The 18,831-nt window shown below is 46.0% G+C and overlaps 1 protein-coding gene across 6 annotated transcripts in view; it reads right to left on the bottom strand.

Moving 5' to 3' along the window:
• Positions 1 to 711: 711 nt before the first annotated feature.
• The window catches only part of LOC126556623 (rho GTPase-activating protein 100F), a 32,365-nt gene continuing 14,245 nt past the window's right edge, over positions 712 to 18,831 (bottom strand). For 2 of the 6 annotated variants that reach the window (XM_050211998.1, XM_050211999.1), the window contains exons 2-12: positions 15,067 to 15,366; positions 13,617 to 13,739; positions 13,366 to 13,503; positions 8,051 to 10,114; positions 7,714 to 7,988; positions 7,495 to 7,649; positions 7,339 to 7,418; positions 7,045 to 7,273; positions 3,072 to 3,527; positions 2,554 to 2,665; positions 2,363 to 2,483 (exon numbers count right to left, since the gene is read on the bottom strand). In XM_050211998.1, coding sequence (XP_050067955.1) covers positions 2,586 to 2,665; positions 3,072 to 3,527; positions 7,045 to 7,273; positions 7,339 to 7,418; positions 7,495 to 7,649; positions 7,714 to 7,988; positions 8,051 to 10,114; positions 13,366 to 13,503; positions 13,617 to 13,739; positions 15,067 to 15,366 — 3,900 coding nt within the window. In that variant the 3' untranslated portion in view covers positions 2,363 to 2,483; positions 2,554 to 2,585. Of the gene's footprint in view, positions 2,484 to 2,553; positions 2,666 to 3,071; positions 3,528 to 7,044; positions 7,274 to 7,338; positions 7,419 to 7,491; positions 7,650 to 7,713; positions 7,989 to 8,050; positions 10,115 to 13,365; positions 13,504 to 13,616; positions 13,740 to 15,066; positions 15,367 to 18,831 lie in introns of all 6 variants that reach the window. The other 4 variants (XM_050211994.1, XM_050211995.1, XM_050211996.1 and 1 more) reach the window with 4 other exon arrangements.

Genomic DNA, 18,831 nt, shown 5'->3' with positions numbered 1-18,831 from the left:
GTTACATTTCGTCTATGTGTTTTCGTTTAGCGAGAATTCTTGGTATTGTTTTATGATTTTTTTTTTTTCGTTTGCTTATTTACTTTCTTTTAATTATGATTAAGTGTTTTACGTGTTGTTGATTTGTTTCACAAAATTGTATAATTACTTATTCGCTTGCTGGAGAAGTTCGAATTTCGGGAACTATGTTTTGTTTTTACTACGCAAATAGAAAACAAGCCCCCGTTGAAATCATCTACCAAAAATGAGGCTTTTTCTTATGATACTCATCAATCTCGAATGAGACACAAAGTGTCACCTTAATATCCTCCTCAACAATGATAAAAAGAAACATAACGCTTTTCGTTAAAACTAAATTTAAACACTAACAGTTAGTTGTATGTAGGTGCGGATTTTTTTTTCGTTCCGCCATTTTAAAAATTCGAACTATACGCGTTACACTTCACGAGCGTCAAGATCATCCATAATAGAACTACAAGGTTTGTTTAAGTATGTAAGTCAAACTGGCTTTTGTGTCAACTCGTGTTACTACATATTATACTATCGAAAGTAATTACAAAAACAAAATCATTGATTGTAGTCTTCATGTTCATCTCATCGATATCATTCTTCTCAACTAAACCGAAAGAATCGAAATGTCCCGAGGGGTTTGTCCTGGTAATACTGACAGTTGGTTCGCAACCTTGGCTACTACTACCCTGTGTTGAACGCTTACTTCATGTCAAATGGTTCATCGTCGATGGATGTCTTTGTGTCCCCACGACTACCGTTACTACCATCACTCGTCGGATTAAAACTAGGCAGGAAAGGATTGGTAGAGGCATACTGGACCCGGTACGGGTTTGTATCCGCCCCCTTCGTACCAGTGATTCCCCCACTTCCGGACACCGTAGCAAACGGGCTACTGTTACTTCCGGTGCTAAAGTACGACGAAGACAGACCACCACCGGATCCGATCGAGGCACCACTCGAAGCCATGCCACTGTACGAGGCGGACGAAAAGCCGGACGATTCGTAATCGTAGCCACTGCTTTCGAGATCACCCGCTGACGAACCGGTGGCTCCACTGTCGATGCTGGCCGAACCACCAGTCGACCCACCACCAGTACCGCTGTCGCCACCAACGCCACCCGAAGTGAGCGCCCGAAGCCGCTCACTGATGCCGTACGAGCTAGTCGTACCGGACAGCAACCCAGAAAGCCCACTGCCCGACGCACTCACGGACGTACTGGACGAACCGACGCCGTACGACGAGTAGATGGACGAATTCTTGGGCAGTGTGCCGTAGAGGTTCATGCTCGTAACAGCGGCCGCTGTCGTTACCGAGCTGGAGCCTCCACCAGCCGACGACCCACCGTCCAATGCTGACGCCCCACTGCCAATGCCCGTGTACCCTAGCGAAGAACTCATCGCTCGAAGTCCACCACCGCTGTTGCTGGTGTTGCTGCTGCTGCCTCCGATGCTGCTACTAATGCTGCTACTAATGCTACCGATACCGCTGCTACTCGAGTAAGCTCCAGCTGAGCTGCTACCGGCTCCGGTCGCACCCGACGGTCCCGTTGAGGACAGTTCGGCAAGTTTCTCCCGACCCAACGATAATGGTAGCGTGCCCGTATTGCTTACAATCGTTCGCGACAGTGAAGAGGTAAGCTTGCGTAACAGCGACGATGTACTACCATCGTCAGACGTTTCCTGTCCAGAAGATCCACTACTCAGCTGGCTGGTCAGTTTCAGATTCGTCGACGGGAACTGATAGCTACCGAGCGTTTGGGATCTCAGCGACGACATAAACGAGCTGGAAGAGCTCGCCGTAGTTGCTGGAGCGGTCGCCGATGTTGTGGTCGAAGGAGCAGACGTACCGGTAGCAGGCAAGCTATCGGCCCGATCGAGCGGATCCTGACGACGCAATGGTGACGGTGAGCCGGACTTATTCGGCGATTTGTCACGCTGTATGCTAGAAGCCGGGCTCGATGACCTGTACGATGACTCCGAAGCCGACGAAGGTGACGGCGACACCACCAAATTGTTCTTCTCATCCAAGCTGAACGTGGTGATGTTGAGCGTGCTGGTCACCGGTGCAGAGGTGACTCCGGGCGCAGAGCTTACCTTACCGTACAGACCGGCGGCAGAAGAAGAAGCAGATGCGGCTGATGTGGCAGGTCCACCAGCACCTGCCGCTGACGATGCAACGGAGGATGCGATCGAGGATGTCGATGACAGGTAGTCGGACCCGGCCGAAGATGCAAACAGAGAGCTAGTTCTAGCGTGCAGTAGATCCGTCGCGTACGACGTTGAAGCAGTCGCCCCGGTGCCTCCGTTGCTACCGCCTGACCCGTTCGTGTACTGGGACGTACCCGGCTGCTGGTGCTGTCTCGAGCTAGCCAAAATGCGGCTCTGTGTGTCCGACTTGAGTGAGTAGCTGCTGGTAGACTCCTTAAACTTAACCGAGGCAGGTGATGCTCCACGCTTAATTGTATCAGTACCTGCGACAGAAACCGAAGGCACGAATGAGAAGAAATCTCGATGGGGGAAATCTTGCTGGTTTCCACTTACCCGACCCAGAACCGGACGCGGACGAAGTGGAACTAGAGCTTGGGGAGGGTGTGGCGTGATGTGGCGATTGGACGCGCTCCGCCAAGCCCGCTGAGACCTCCGATTGATGGGGCTGTGGTTTTTTTGTGTGAGGAGGGAGAAAACAAAGCCTAACATTAGCATGCGTACCAGATATTGGCAGAGCCGCGTCGTCTGTCTAACAGGTGCTTAAGAGTGCTCGACTCGAGCAGATACAGAAATCAAAACAACAAGCCGGCAGCTACGGCCCATGAGAAAGATGGCAAGTTGTGTCCATGTTGGTGTGTATGTGGGTGAGTATATGTGTGAGGTATGTGTGTGTGTGTGTGTGTGTATTGTACACGAGCAGTAAGTGACCAGTCTCCAGACAAGGCAAACGGAGAGCGGAGAGAGTCGTTTCAAGAAGTAGTAGTAATAGTAGTAATAGTAGTTGGTAGTTGGTAGTAGGAGTAGTAGTAGTTCATTCATAATTGTTTGACGTATTGGATGGTGTTGGTTACCTGTTGGCCCGCTTGTTGCAAGGCTCGATGCGATTGAGCTAACTGAGCCACTACTGATTGATACTGAAGAGTGCTGGGAGTGGCTGAGAGCAGATGCGGACCGAGCGTTGAGGATGTGGTTGATGGATTGTTGGCTGCTGAACGGGGCTGTATAGACGGTGGTACCGACGACTGGATGTTGCTGCTGCTGCTGCTGCTGGCCAGGGCGTGTGGGCTGCGGCTGATGCTGGAGCTGATGGAGCTGGTGGCCGCCAAGTTGGTGTTGCTGCTGCTGTGCAGCTGATGCTGGATGTTGGAGCTGCTGCTGCTGCGGTGACTGATGCTGTTGCTGTTGGTGCCCAGCTGCAGTGCCGCCGACGCCGACGACGACGCCACCGATTTGCCCGCTGGCAACGCACTGGCTTTGTTTCCACGCGGCTCGACTGGCTCGCCGCGCCGACCTGTCTACATAGGACTCTGAATTAACCACGAGATATTGCGAGTTCGGTGTTGAGAAGAACAGTTTGGCTTCATCAGTGTGGTTGTCTTTGTCGGTGGTTCATTAGTATCGCGCTTTTGGGTTTTTTTTTTTTACTTTACGGCAGAGAATCGTTGTGATAAAACGACGAAGGAAGGTTGCCGGGAAGGATTAGTTTGAGGGTGTTGAAGGTATTGAAGGCGAGAGCAGTAGGTAAGGGAGCAGAAATAGATAGAAGGACTTGCACATCGAGTCACAACGATTGGACACATGCTTTGGCACAGTGATGACATCATACTTCCACGCGTCCCTTTTGAATACCATTGCCCAGGTCGGGAAGTGCAAAACGGCTAGTCATGCGTCTTGTTTTTGCTGTGTGTTGCCTATCCTATCAAACTCTCAACTACGAAAGGGACATACACTCACACAACAGACACACAGCAGTACACACTTCGTCAAGCATAGACATCTGACCTCCGCTACGATTAGACGTGTAACTAAGAGGATGGCAACACAAACACTTAACTAGTCTTACGGGGGAAAACACGACAACATCACACAAGGCATTGCAATGGAAGAAAAAAGGAAAGCACAACAAATGTAACGAAAACGGTAGAACATGAAGAACAAATCCTGAATGCACAGTAGTCGCCCGCAGCATTCCAGCTCCAGCCACCAACATACAGAGGCATCCACATCCGTTCCATCTTCTTCTGTTCTTGGCCCGGCTCTATCTCACTCACTCACACGCTCAGTGTACGCATCGTCGGTAAAGCAGGAGGCCTCCGACAGTTCCTCACAACTTCTGCTCGATCTCCGCTCGGAAAAGGTGTTTGTGTGATGTGTGTACTTTAGAGTCTCGTGTTACTGTTTTTGGCGAGTGATTGCTGTGGAGATGATCCGGTTTAGTGCAGTTGTACTGTTAATCCAATCGCTATGTTCTTGCCATTAACCCAAAAGGAAATGGGAAGTAACGGAAAAAAAGAAACGTAAAGCTCGCCGGTAGCCAACCGATCCGCAAACGAAAACCATTCTTTGGAGTGCGATTCGAACGGCTAGCGATAATGGAGAAAATAAATAGTTGGGTGTTTTTGGCACAGATTTAGACGAGTACGGTACAGAATGCAAGTGAATGTTGCAGGAGCAAAATCTACGGTAAAATCATTAAAAAAAAACTCCAGCATTCAGTTCGCAACTCCTAGCCGTGCAACACAATCGCACGCAGTTACAAGATCTTGAAATTGTGCACAGTCGTGTAGGTAAAATCTAGTTCCTTTTTCATTCTTTTTCAAACGAGCAGCCATTAAAACAGAGAACGTGTGTGCATTCCTCTACCCTTTGGCAAGCAGAAGGAATTAATTGTCGCGAGAGGTGAGAAGAAATAGTAACGAAGGGCTGTGATGTGAAAGAAACAATGTTCAAGAGATGAGAGCAAACGGGGTGGGTTTTTGGTTTGGATGTGTGCCTATGTGTGTGTGTGTAAGTTAGTGGAGTTTCCCATGAGTTTGGCACGTCCAATAGTGACATCTTCCGGCTTTTTGGGTTTCGCCTGTGTGGTTCGATGAGTGCGAACATGAGCATGAGTGAGTGAGCGAGCGAGTCCCCAGCAAACAAACAAAAAAAAAAAAATAGGACACGAAACAGTAACGTGGAAAAGCCCTCACCGGGAAGGATGGTCGATCAGTTCTTGCTGTCTTAGATCACTCTGATGGTGTGGTTTTTTTTGGTTTTCGTTTTTTTGCTTTACAATTAATTTATCATTCTCGCGCACACACTCTGGCAGTGGAATGATTTTGATGGTGAGATGGAACGTACGAAGGAAAGCAGTCAAAATCCCAACTCAATCCAGTAAGCCATACAGCAACAACAACCAAAAAAGCTTATGAAATGGATCAAAGAGCATTCCCCGACGCGTTCTTCTTTCGGTTATGGAGGCGCTATTTTATAAAACGAAATAGCTACAATTAAGACACAAACACACACGCAATCAACACACAACTAAAAGCGTAACATTTAAATTACTATTAGAACATGTGTAGTGTAAGATAGTAACGCATGCATAAACCAAGAAGTGAACATAATTTAAACTGCTTTATGCTGAAAAGCCGCGTTCTTCTGTGTTTCTTAAGTTATTCATAGCACGTGGTGTGCTATTATCTCTTCATGGCGTTGTACGATCTGGTTCTAAGTTGCATGAGGCATTAATGTGTGTCCAGAGCTACTTTGAGACCTCATCTCAATAAACTGAGAGCTCGGAGCGTACTGTTTTATAGTAAGTATGTAACATGAAGCGTCTATCCTAAATGTTAAGATCTTCATTCACACAGCAACTCTGCTCTTTTTAGACAGATCACATTCCCTATATCATCATCACCCAGAATCCACAGCGGAAAGATCTACGGGCAGGTTTCAGCTCTTCAACAAAAGGTAATAAGGTAACTACTTCTTGGTATCAGACAGTCAAGCATGGTAAAGGCCATACTGAGCAACCTGTTCCTGGGAACAGGAATCTGGGAAAAGAGTGTTGAGTCAAGATTGTAGCTGACACCGAGCGTCTTAGCGATCTGCACATTATTGCCTTCGCTATTTAGACTGTAAATGGTGAAACTTACGGGATCATTACAACTACATATACATCAACTCTTTAGAAAGTTTTAAGTTTTTAAGGATGTCCAATCGGACGTCCAAAGATTGTCCCAAGATAATCGTATATCTGACTCGAGGACTTAATGAACGGGACTGAACATTATCTTGGAAAAATGGGATGCCAAAAGCTCCACAGTTCAATGAGCAAAAAAAACAGAAAAAAGAAAACTTATGGTTTAATGTTGCTAATGTTAGCAGCAAAATTGCTATTTGTCTTTTAATTTAGCCAAACTTTTTATCTACGAGTACATTCAACGGCTTTTTTATGAGTTCTATTCGAAAAATATAAATTTTTTATATGGCATAGCTTCTAAGAGAGATTGATAAGTATCCGATTTACTAACTAATATGTCTTGTCAAGCTAGTATTTTACTAACTGTTCTAACAATAAACTGTGTAGAGCAGAATATTATCATTGAATTTATAGGATTATCGTAAAAAAATATATTTTATATTTCAGTATCACGGCTTGTCGCCGTATTGCCATTTGCAAAGTCTATAAAGGGTTATCAAGTGCGGCCCAATACAAATTATTTAGAAATACATTATAATTATGACAACTATACGGTGCGCTTAAAAAATCTACAAAATGTACGAGACACAAGAAGCCAAAAACATAAGCGATAAATTTGAACGATTAATACCATACTGTAGTTATTGCGCAGAACAAATAAGATAGATGATACGGTAGTGCTTACGGATGGTTCGGGTACGGCTCAACACAACGAATAACAGCGAGAGAAACGAACAGTGTGTATAATCTTTATGTGTGTTTAGCTGTGATTTCGGTATTTTGTTCTTGACGACAGGAGGGTAGCGGTTTTATTTACGGTTTAATCTTGCTAGCGGGGCGCATAAGAATTACGTTACCTGAAGTAGGTGCGCCCGTGCCCGAACCTGGCTGGGGCCATATCTGCAGCAAGTACTTCAGCACCGCAATCGGTTGTGCGTGATCAATCTCCTCGTTAGCGCCGACGCTCGCCGAATGTAGCATCAACGGTGGCCCGAGAGCGGTCGCCAGTGCCTGGGCCGACATTTTGTTTCGCTCGGCCGCGGACACGACCAGTGACAGATGATCGAGCAGAAACACGAGAGTGGCCTGAAAGCATGCCGTTCGATTAGATGAGACGGTTCCTGGAAGCTTTGGTTTGTCTTGCTACTTACTCTGTTCGCTCGTGGCAAGCAGTCCAGAATACTGAGCATAAGTTTGGCATTACCCTCGGGATCATCAGGTAGACAAACACCTAGTTGTGGGAAAGGCAGAAAACGAAAGAGGAGGAAGTGTTAATACGGATGCTTTACGCTGAGCGACAGCACTACCTAGGGCATCCACCGTCATCTGGAAGAGACACTTGGTGAACAGTGGCTCCGGCAGTTCCCTGAGATAGTCCTTTAACACGCCCGTGATGACGTTGATGTCGGGCACGTGTTCCGGCGTCAGTTCTACGGCGCGACTGTTCCGCTCGAACGCCTCTCTATAAGGTACACACAGTTTCATTAGCATCGATGCAGTGTGAAACGCCTAAACCTCCAACTCACCGTAGCAATCGCTTCTTGGTCGCAGAACCACAAAGACGATACAGACCAATAATGTCCAAACCTCGTCGTTCTACCTCTTCCACGCAACGACGCAGTATGATGGGGACCGGAGCACTTCCGGGTGCTCCCTTCGATTCTCGCGTTACTACCGTCTCCAGATCCGCACCGAACAGCGCCGGAACGTTGCCTCGGAGACTTGGCAGACCACGGCGCCGGAACAGCTGGAATGGATCCGTGTGCCGGAGTCGTAGATAGATGGTGCCTCTCGGTTCAACCTGTGAGCAGAACGAGCAAGCAAGTTAGCTAGTACTGTAAAGGAAAGGGTTTGAGGACTCACCTTAAGCGCTAGCTGATGTATCGGTGATTGTCGTAGCAGGGTCGTGAGCGAAAGCGCACCACGATAGCATAGCTTGTGTCGGTGCTGTGGGTCCCACGAGTAAACGAGCACGTCCAGCTGCTTGTTGCATACGAGATCCAGCTCGAACGATTCGTCCCAGTCAAACTGCAGATCGCCCGAACGAACCACCGTACGTGCCTTGTGAATGCGATCACACTCCAGCACACAGTACAGATCTCGTATGAGCGGTTGCTGTATCTGGGATGTTTCCGACATCGCACGCAATCCACGCCCGGCCAGCAGGTGTATCCACAGCATGCCCGACATACCGACCGCATCCACGACCGGTTTGTCCAGCTTGTACTTGGTGTATTCCGCCGGATTGATGTCGATCTGACGGTGTGCTCGTGGCAGTGTCGTGCTCGGCGTTGGTGCTGGACTCTGATGTCCAGCCAAAGCCGCCATAACCGATCCTGGTACTCCACCCACCCCGGCGCCTTGCGTTAGCTCTAGCAGCTGTCTCATGCGCCGCACACTAGGCGACCGAATCGACGATGGTCCTCCAATGTGTTGCGAGGATAGGGAGCGAACCGGCAGGGAAGACATTCGAGGACCTCCAGCCGCCATCGAATGACGGTCCAGTGTGCCTCCAACGACTCCACCACCACCGCCTCCCACCCCCAACCCTGTCCGACTGCTGTAAATGTGCTCGGTGTTCTTCAGCACGTCATGGATGTTCTCCGCACTGCAAGAGAACCGGTGGGCGCGCTGCTGATTGAGAAGATCTCTCGAAGCACGCATCTGCTCACAGATGGCGGAACTGCTTGGTGCTCGCCGCAACCACGCCCGATACTCATCCGATGTAAAGATCGACGGGCTGGCCGTGATGCGATTGCGCAGATCCCGAATATCTCGTCGGATCGGCAATGAATACTCCGGTGCGGACACATTACCATCCGCTTCGTCCTGCAGCCGATCGGTGATGCGCCCCCGCAGTCCTAACCTTGTCGCGCCCGGTCGTTCACGGGGTAGCGAATTAAACTTAGCGAACTCGGGCCCTCCACCAAGTGCCTGCGTGCTGCCCCGTCCCATCGTACCGCTGGCCGCCATCGCCGGATGATTGTAGTAGTAGTAGCTGGGCCGTGGTCCGATCGTCGCCTCCGTATCGCTGGAATAGTCTAGCGCGGGACGTGATCGGCGTTGCAGTGAGGCAGTCGCTCCTAGGGGCGATGGACCGTACTTGGGACCCCGTGGCTGAGGAGGTGCGTCGTAGCGACCGTACCGGCCGAGAGTTCCTCCAGCTATCGGAGCCGCTCCAACCAAATCCGACTTGAGACTGGAGCGTGCCAACAGAGGATGTCGTCCGAGGGACGCGTAGTCCGCGTACTCGACCCGTGGCAGATGCTGATCGGATCCGCTGCGCGGGAAGCGCTGATGCGATTGGCTCATCGCAACTCCGGCCGGGCCCGCCGACATGCGGCGGCTAGTAGTGGCCGACGGGTAGAATGCATGCACCTTTTCCGCGAGGCTTTCGAGCGTACCGGCGTTCTGGTAGTAGGAGTGTGATGTCTGGAAGCCACCGTGCATACCCTTCGGTTGTTCCGTGATGACGGACGACGGCGGTGCCGGTGGTTTGTAGCCCCAGCTCGGTGTCTCGACCGAACCTGGTCCACCGCCCGGACCGCGGCCCGCGCCATAGTATAGATCCAGCTGTTCGCTCTGTGGACTGTAATTGTTTAGGCCCAGTCCGAGTCGTGAGCGTGACTCCGTCATTTCGCGTCCGTCTCCGGTGCGACGCTCGCGGGAAGATCGTGAGGAACGTGGTGCTCGATCCGAGTCGTCCAGATCTTCATCCCGCAGGTCGCGCTTGATTACAACGACTGGAGGAGGTTTTTGCTCGGGACGAGACATCTGCGGTGGACCGGGCGAGTTTGCACCTCGATTGCCACGCCTCTGGCGGATAGCCAGTACGAGGCGGCGTGGTATTGACATGATAATTACCACGTCATCTAGAGACATCCGCGTTACGTCGACCAGATTTACGGCCAGAATCTCATCGCCAACCTAATGGAACGAAAGTACAAAAACACACAGTGTGAAAGTTGTGTCCTTGCCAGTCGGTTGCATACATTCAGGCGTAATGAACAGTGAACTTGAACGCTAATACAAGCTCCTCATGCGAAAAGTTTGCCAACAGAAAGCAAACACACTCCTTCTGCTACATTAGCTTCATCTTCCAGCTTCCAAGGCACACACGTGCATCATACATTATTCTTTACAAAATCGGTCATCGGTCTTATGTCACTTACATGCGCTCTGACGCAACAGCCTTATCATTTCATGTGAAGCGAAGATAAACAGAAAGTGCAAAACATTCTTGGTCGAAAGAGATGGGCCCGTTGCGAAGAGCAGTGAGGATAACGGGTAACCGTTGAAAGTGCCTCCAAGCACAAAAGCTGCCCTTTTCTTTCTACCTTTACAACGAACGGGTTTGTTTGTGTGTGTGTGTATGTTCTTGGCGTGTTGCCACCGTGCAAAGAAAGCATTTCTTTTCAAGTACCCTTCAAACTCACAGCGCGACCCTTCCCGGGGTGTAGTGCTGCGTATTTATGAAAAGAATAACATGCTCAAACACACACACATACAGCCGTGTGTTAACATAAACATACACACCAAACAAGCCATCATACCAACAGCGTCAGTAACATTGTTGACGTGTTTTGTCATCATCTACTGACGCGTGGCGTTGTTGAAACATTGGTTCAAGTTCCGTGTGCTCGTGTGCTACTTGTTGTCTCACATTACAAAACCGGGGTAGTTTACTGTGGTAAAGCAGTTAGCTAAAGGTGTTGCGCTTCAGCCTGTAATACTATTATGGAATTCAGTTTAAACGATTCTATTGTTGTAGTCTTGCTCTTTTTTTTTTGAGTAATGGAATGGTTTACATGAGGTTTATATTTAAAAAAAACTGTAACATTCATACCAAACATTACCATGCTCATCGGCTGTAGTAAGAAGCAGCAGCCACTATCAAAAGAACATGCTCACCATTTATTCAATTGTCCGGCCATCTGCCACATGCACAAAAGGATACGCTTGCTTGCCGGTTCAAGCAATGCGAATGTTCTTGCACAAAGCGGCCGTTACGAGTAATAGCTCTATTTATCTTTCGATTGCCGAAGCAGCTTCAATCCAATCAGTTACCCCCCCCCCTCCTCCCCTACCCACCATTTCTCCCCTTCTTAGCAGGACGCCACACTTGATAGGCCGCGCGCTTGGTAGATTATTACATTTCGTGCCTTACGCTGTCGTTTATCCGATTTTTTGCGTTCCCATTTTCGAGGACCTTCTGGCGCTCTCGTCTGTTGAACTGTTGTGGTGATAGCAGAAAAAGGTTACGACGACGGGCGTCGGGTATTATGTAATGCGATTGGACGTGAGCGTAAAAACCCTTTCAGCAAGAAACTAGCAACCGATGGAGACGCCTGGTCGTTCTCTTCGTCGGGCGTGTAGCATGGACTACATATAAAAAGAGACGAAGAAAAAAATATGCACACACATACACCACCCAAACGTCCATCTGCGGTGTGGGTTGTAACGCATTCTGCTGCAACATTATAGATGCCAGAAATAGTCCCCATTTAAGTTGCCATTTTGGCAACGGTTTTATTTCGCGCTGAGTATCGTCCTATTTGTACGTTTAACTATTTGATGGCAAACATTTTGCAAATGAATCAACAAAAACCTTGAAAAATCCGTTAAAATTCCACTTCGCAAGCAATCAAACGTTCAAACCGCATACGGCTGAATGCCGAGCGACCACATCAAATGGGAACCGACCGACAAAATTCAACCATCATCCACCAACAAAGGACCGTCCGATCATCCACTTGCCAACCACAAGTTCTGTGATACTGGACGGGTGCGATCAGTGTTTCCCATGCAAGGTATCGCTTGGTGGGAAAACTTTTAATTAATACTGTTATACCATCTTAATGGTCCTATTATTGACTGCAATTACAATGTGCGAATGGTAGCGGCAAGTATTTGTCTCCTAGTAACAGACAGACTAACCTGAGTGAAAATGTTTGCTGGTTTGCTGGTGGGAAGTGCTGTTTGAAGTTAAATATTGTTACGCAACTTAGAACCACAAATAATGACTTTTATTATAGTGGGAAGCATATTTGATATTTTAATGTTCGGTCTCAACTTTTATCGGTTGATGCTTTGAGCAATTTCAAAGGAACTCGTAAATATTAAGTTTAGGGTTTCTTCACTTAAGACAAACTATGTTGATTTGAGTGTTTTTTTTGTTTTTGTATTCAGAATGTTGGTCAGTGAAACAAGTAATTGTATATTGTGTGTTTTAAATTAATATAAAATCACAATGTACTATTCATTGATAGTATTACGTGGCCTCTGATTGAGCTATAGCATCGTCTTCCATATTTTGATTTTTCATCATTACTTGAGCGTTTTCTTGCATGTGTCATATTATCCAAATTTTACAATCTGAAACTTTAAGCAACATCGAACCACAAAGTATGATGAAAATTAGCCTGTTCAAACTTCCAATTCATCCACCAAATCCACTCTCCTCTATGTTTGGTCCTGTTCATGAACACAAAACTTTTACTGAACAAGCACAACGAAACTGAGTACCCTTTTTTGCAGCTAAACTATCTTCGCATCGTGTTTTTTTTATTTTCGTCGATGTAAAGCTAAACCACAGCCAAAAATAGTTTACCAAGGTACAAAGTATTTAATAATTTTCATCTTCAACACGGCTAATACATATTTGACGAGCTGACGAGATTCATTTTAAATGTTGCTTTAATTAAAAACTTGTCTGATCTGCTCGAAATTACAGCTAAAGCACGCCCTGCTAAAGGTGATGAGTAGTCACTGCTCGCCGTCGCGATAGAATGTCAAAAATTCTCATTTTCCTCGTTTTGGCAAAGTTTTTGCTTCTGGAAAACTTACTTTCTGTCAGTTTGCTCGTGATCGGTGTGATAAGGCTAACCAAAACACAAATATTTCCAGGTGTTCGCTGTTTGTGTTTGTCCTTGCGCTGGCTATTTCTAAGTCGTATTATTTTTTTTTCTCTCTCTCTCTGTCTCTCTCTCTCTCTCTCTCTCTCTCTCTCTCTGGTGTGTGCTCCTCAATTTGTCCATCTCCAAACAGATAATTACTAATTTTATGCCCGAAAGCCTTCGCACTTCTTTCGCTAATTGGCGTTTAATTGAAATTTCCATCCCCTAAGCCGTAAGTCGGACTGGTCGGTGACTGGTTTGTTCAGTTCGTTTCGTACTTACCCGCAGGCAGCCGCTGTTGTAAACGGCCGACTCTAAAGCTATCCTAGATATGAACACGCCATCCGACCGGTCCGCTCCGTTGCCTTCGCGGATGTACAGGCCTAGTGTCTGGCCCGGTCGTTTGACGATCTCCACCAGCTGTAAACAACGAGCGAAAAGAGCAGTTGGATGAGGCATTAGAAAAAGTCATAAACGAATCCCGCTCTCTACCGGTCAGCGCTTCTCTTCCTTGGTCAATCTCGAGCACGTACCTGAACAGTGTGCCTGGCATCACTCTTGTTGAGGAACTTCTGCCCCGCATCGATGGCCTGCCGACTGCCCATACATCGAGGCTCCAGGATGCGAACTATCATTTCGCCCCTTCGCTCCACCACCTAGACAGAAACAGGAATAGAAAAAAAAGAAAGCAAAGAGCAAAAAAAAACATTACTCAATACTGGAAAGATGCTTAAGAAAAGCACAAATATCTAGCGCATCAATATGGCGGACGTAAGGCAACTAGGAGACAGGAAGATCCATTTCTTTACATTCTTCCCGTGCTTCCACGAAACAGCGAAACTCAATTAGTGTCATCTTAAACTTTTGCTACGCACAAAAGCCTGTCAGTTCCTGCTCAGTCTACCAAAAAGAAAGTCTGTATGATTTCCACCGCTGGATGTGTGACCTTGAGCTGAGGACGATTTCTGAAGAATGAAGCAAAAAAGCAAGCACTCGGCTATATACTCAGCTTTGCTAAAGCGTATCCTTATCTGAAGCATCCTTTTCATGTCGTGTTCTTTTTGTTTCTCTACTCAAAAGTTTAATCTAAATCCGCTGGCAGTATGTCTGCGGTCGACACGGTCAGCACTACACACGGTCGCTCGCGAAATAGAGCATGAAGTTGAATGGCGCTTTGATGTGGGCAAATGCCATCCAACGGTTAGTGAAGCAGAGATGAGCCAAATTTAACACGGGGCGCAAAACGGGAAAACCATAAACGAGAGGCGAACCAGCGATTCTACAAACAAAATGGTGTCACCCCTTATGGGTTGAGCTACAAGTATCACGGGAAACCTGTGGGATGGCTTTGCTTTTGTTTGAAAGCTTTTATTTTTCCACTTAACAATAAAAAACAATTCTATAACGTTTATTCTATAAACTATTTTGTATATAAACATTATCTTTGATAATATTTTATTCTTTACCATTTCGTTAGGAAAATTATTGATCAGTTCAAGCTTTAAGTCTTAGAAAATCAAGCTACAAGTAGACGCAAATCGTTGTATTCATTTCTGTTCAAATATTGAAATATATTTTGAAAAACGGAAATGAAAACAAGAAAAATTTAATCATAAGAAAATATGTAGATAACATCCAGTTAATAGAAAATAAAGACGGAGACTGGAGACGCGAAAATAGCTGACAATTAAGGCACAGTGATAAAATGTTGTTGTTCAAATAACCCTATTGTAGTTATCAGCATTCGATGTATTGTTTTGATGCTTGGTTTTACAAATAAAATTAATTTTAACATTTCTGCTTTTCAAAAAACCACTACAAAACATCCATGAGTAAACCGCGGGAACACATTACTTCCGGTCACAGGAACTTTCCAGCTAAATATAGAAGAAAAGGTCGAGCTCGTTTGCCGGCGAATCTTCCCTTTTCATTCTTTGCCAACCAGACCTACTAATGGAAAACATTATCTCTACATACACCTACCTCCAAAGCGGCCGCGGTACTCGGATCGTGGTCATTCTCCACCGCCTCAATCTGCCGGAAGATCTCCGAACTGATGCCGGACACCTTCCGGAAGTCACCCTGCAGCAGGACCGGTTCCTTCGAACCCTGTCGCTGCTGCTGCTGATGGTGTCCTTGCATGCCCTGCTGCTGTTGCTGCTGGTGTTGCTGCTGCTGCTGCTGCTGCTGCTGCTGGAGAGCCTGCGCCTGGTGCGAAGGCATCGGACCCGGCGGTGCCCGCCCGGGGCTTGCAGTGAGGTCAGGCACAGATCTTCCATTTTCCTGTGAACGATAGCAACAACAAGCGAAAAACGAAGGAAGTGAGAAGTGTGCCACGAGCGGTACAAGTACGTGAGTGTCGTATTAAGCCTATCATGATGATAAAATGTGTACAAATTTTCTTCCATTTGTATACGAAACATTCTAGAAAAAAAACAAGCCCGAAACGGGAAATAAATCCTATCCATTTTCGTTCGCGCGGTCGCTATCGACGAGCCCTAGGGAAAATCATCTTACGACGGGCTTGGAAAAACAGCGGAAATCGCGATATTGAAAATTCACACTCGCCGTTACTTCACCCCGTACCAACCTATTGGCAAAAAGGATCCACGGATCCTCTAAGCAGCGAGCAGCGTTGCGCCATCCAAGCGCGGTGAACACAATCGATGATTAATAATTCAACGCCCTTCGTCACGCAAACATCCCAGCCCTTCTATTCATGCAAGAAAGCGAAAGAAAGTGGCGGTTAATGCAACGACTCGAAGTGGCTGTGTCTGTGAGCTCTTTCTCAAAAGTTCGCATTCACCAAGCGTCAAGCGATGGATGGTCTGCCGTTACATGATCACCTTAGCTCACTGACAGCGGCCGTTGAAAGGCAGATTGCATGTTTCGCAATGAGTTTGAACCATTTTGTTTTCTCACTCTCCATTTTTTACAGCTTTCAACAGCTGTCTTAACGTTAGCAAAAGGACCACCACCCGTGTACGGTTTGCTTCTGCAAAACAAGTTTGTTTAAGAATCCCGCCGCAAGTTGTTCGTTTCCTTTGACCCCTTTGAGTTGCTTTCTTTTCGTTTTTATTCCAGAAAGTAATTTTGTATTATTCATTTTTCAATCACCGACTGCCGTCACAGATCCCCTTGAAGCCTACCGGTTTCGCATTGAAAAGGGTGCACAATCGATAGAACAATGATGTACCCTTTTCCACGAAACGATAAAACGCACCATAATGCCCAATTAAAGCAATCAGAAGCGTAATTTTCATTCCAACGAACCATTCGATCGAGTTGTGTGTCTCGTGACTACCAAGCTGACGTGGACGCTGGAGGTAGGAAAGCGTACTACACAACACATACGGTACTAAATTCATCCACTTAGCTTCCTGTCGTTCATTCACCATCGAGAGGCCAACTCTTTATCGCCAATCTTGGGACGCTTTGCCATACCATGGCTACCGAAAGTGGTTCTCTCGGCCTTTCCGTACCACCGAAGCGCGACCTTTAGCATCCGCTTTAGCGCGCTGGGAAAACCGGTTAGGCCGGTTTGCGTTGCGTTCGGTAGTTTTTGGTTTTATGCATCGGAAAACCATCTGCTAACGAGCCTAAACAAACACAGCCGGCTCGTTCTCTCGGCTTCGCACCATCAAGAAAAGGTAAAATTGAATTTCTCGCCCACCCACTGACACCTTCCACCTTTCGCCTGGAATAGATTCCGGTGGAATAAAAGCTGTCCGGCCAATGAGTCGACGGCCGAGAAAGCCCGGACACTGGAAGCGCAACCACCGGAAAGAAGTGGCCGTGATTTGAATTGCTAATTCGCTTAAACGTCCTCTAATTGGGATACTTTTCCGGATTCAATTACTATCTAATCTACGCCACCAAACATGTGGTAGCGCGGTAGTGTACGGTGAGCATGAGCACCGCGTGAAAGCAGTTGCACAAGGTGAGTCCAGCAGGCGTGTTCGCGTGTCACATTGCGTTGCGTTGGACTGAGCATCACGAAGCAAGCGTAAGTTTGTGGTTGATTTGGGGAATTCTATCTGAACGTGCTGGATTTGTTGGTTGTGCCACGCTATTAGCACTACCATTATCATCATCATCATCATCATCATCATCATCATCGTCACCTTCATCGTCTCCTTTAAAAAACGGCAAAAAATGACAGAACTCAGCAGCTACATGTGGGTCTGCTAAATAAATATTGAATGGACAGCTGTGTACACATGCGTTAAACGAATGTTGACATTCACATTCTTCCATCAGACTTTTGTCACAGCAGAAACTTCCTGGTATGTGTGTGTTTTGTGGTGTGTGTGATGCTGTTAAACATGTGTGTAAAACATTTTAATTACCTACCGAAACGGATTTACTCTAGTATTATAGCATTGCCATTTTTCGAAATATTTGCTTTTTCGAAAATGGAGTTTGCCTCAGCGATTTCATATCGAACGAAGATTTTATTAGATTTTGTGATTCTTTCATAAGAGAAAAAACTTACAAAACGGTCTAATTATGTGGCCTGGTAATCGTCTTATCACAACATATTTGAGGCAAATCCACAAGGCTTGAAAAGAAAATCAATCCAAAATTATGCTCTGCTCATGAGAAATATTACCAACAATTTATACGATCCAAGCAATATTAAATGACTTAATGTGCAAAATAGACTTATCGATGCATCTCTGTTCTGTGCATTCACCATTTCTGAAGGAAAAAAATTAAAACTAAATTTTAAATCAAACATTCATTTTTGAAAATCAGTATAACTTTCCTTCTCTAACAAGATTTGTTTCTCGAGTCTGTCGAGTTTCTCGAGTCAAGTTTTTCATCATTTTCATGCACAATAGAATAGCATATGGTTTTTGTTTTCTGCAAAGAACTATTTCAACATTCAAAATATATTTATTTTTTGTAGTGCTTCCCTCTTCTTGGCTTAACGACTTACTAATTCACGCCGGCCATCGAATGGTTTACTAGACTTGACTTGACACTTAGTCGAATAGTCAGTTACCTCTACGGGAGAACGGTCCGGATGGGATTTGAAATCCCCGTCCTGCCATTTGAAGACCGGCGTCGCTGTCACCTATACCATTAAGCCACCCCTGTAGATATGATTTTCTTTTTCATGTACTCAAATCCTGTCCATTCGAGAGGTTTGTTTACAATCTTTTAGGGCTACTGGAGTCAAATAAATGTAGTAAATACTAACATGTTATCATACTATCTAATTAAACGATTTGAGAAACAAAATTACCAAAACTCTTATTCGAATGAATGTGTACTGTTGCCTGTATTGATTTTTTTAAACAGAAATCTTTACTAGATTAAAAATTCATTTTTAATGTTTCCCCTCGGTTTGCATTTATTGTTGAAAAAGCCTTTATCAGCAAACCACAAATGTGGTTGTGGCTCAAAAACAACCTGTTATACCCTATATTAATGTTTAAATACAAAACGTTTACTATTAATGCTTAAAGACTCTATTTTGTCAATTATTCATCGATTGATTGGTTTAAAGTTGTATCCAAATGAAACCTACTTTAACGTTACATGGGATGCTTATAACAAAAAACGCGAATATGTTTTAAGCTGAAGCTCAGAACTGAAAAGAAAATGGAATTCCTAAATACATAAGCAATTTCACACGACGTTTACTTATGTACACACCACATTCCAAATAGTAAATAGAAAACCGTCCGCTAAAAGATCTGATTTTAAACTTTTTTCCGATTATTGTTGATTACATTGCTT

Source organism: Anopheles maculipalpis, chromosome 2RL (assembly GCF_943734695.1).
Source record: "Anopheles maculipalpis chromosome 2RL, idAnoMacuDA_375_x, whole genome shotgun sequence".
In the NCBI taxonomy this organism is placed as follows: Eukaryota; Metazoa; Arthropoda; class Insecta; order Diptera; family Culicidae; genus Anopheles; species Anopheles maculipalpis.
This window is presented reverse-complemented; position numbering and strand designations above follow the sequence as displayed.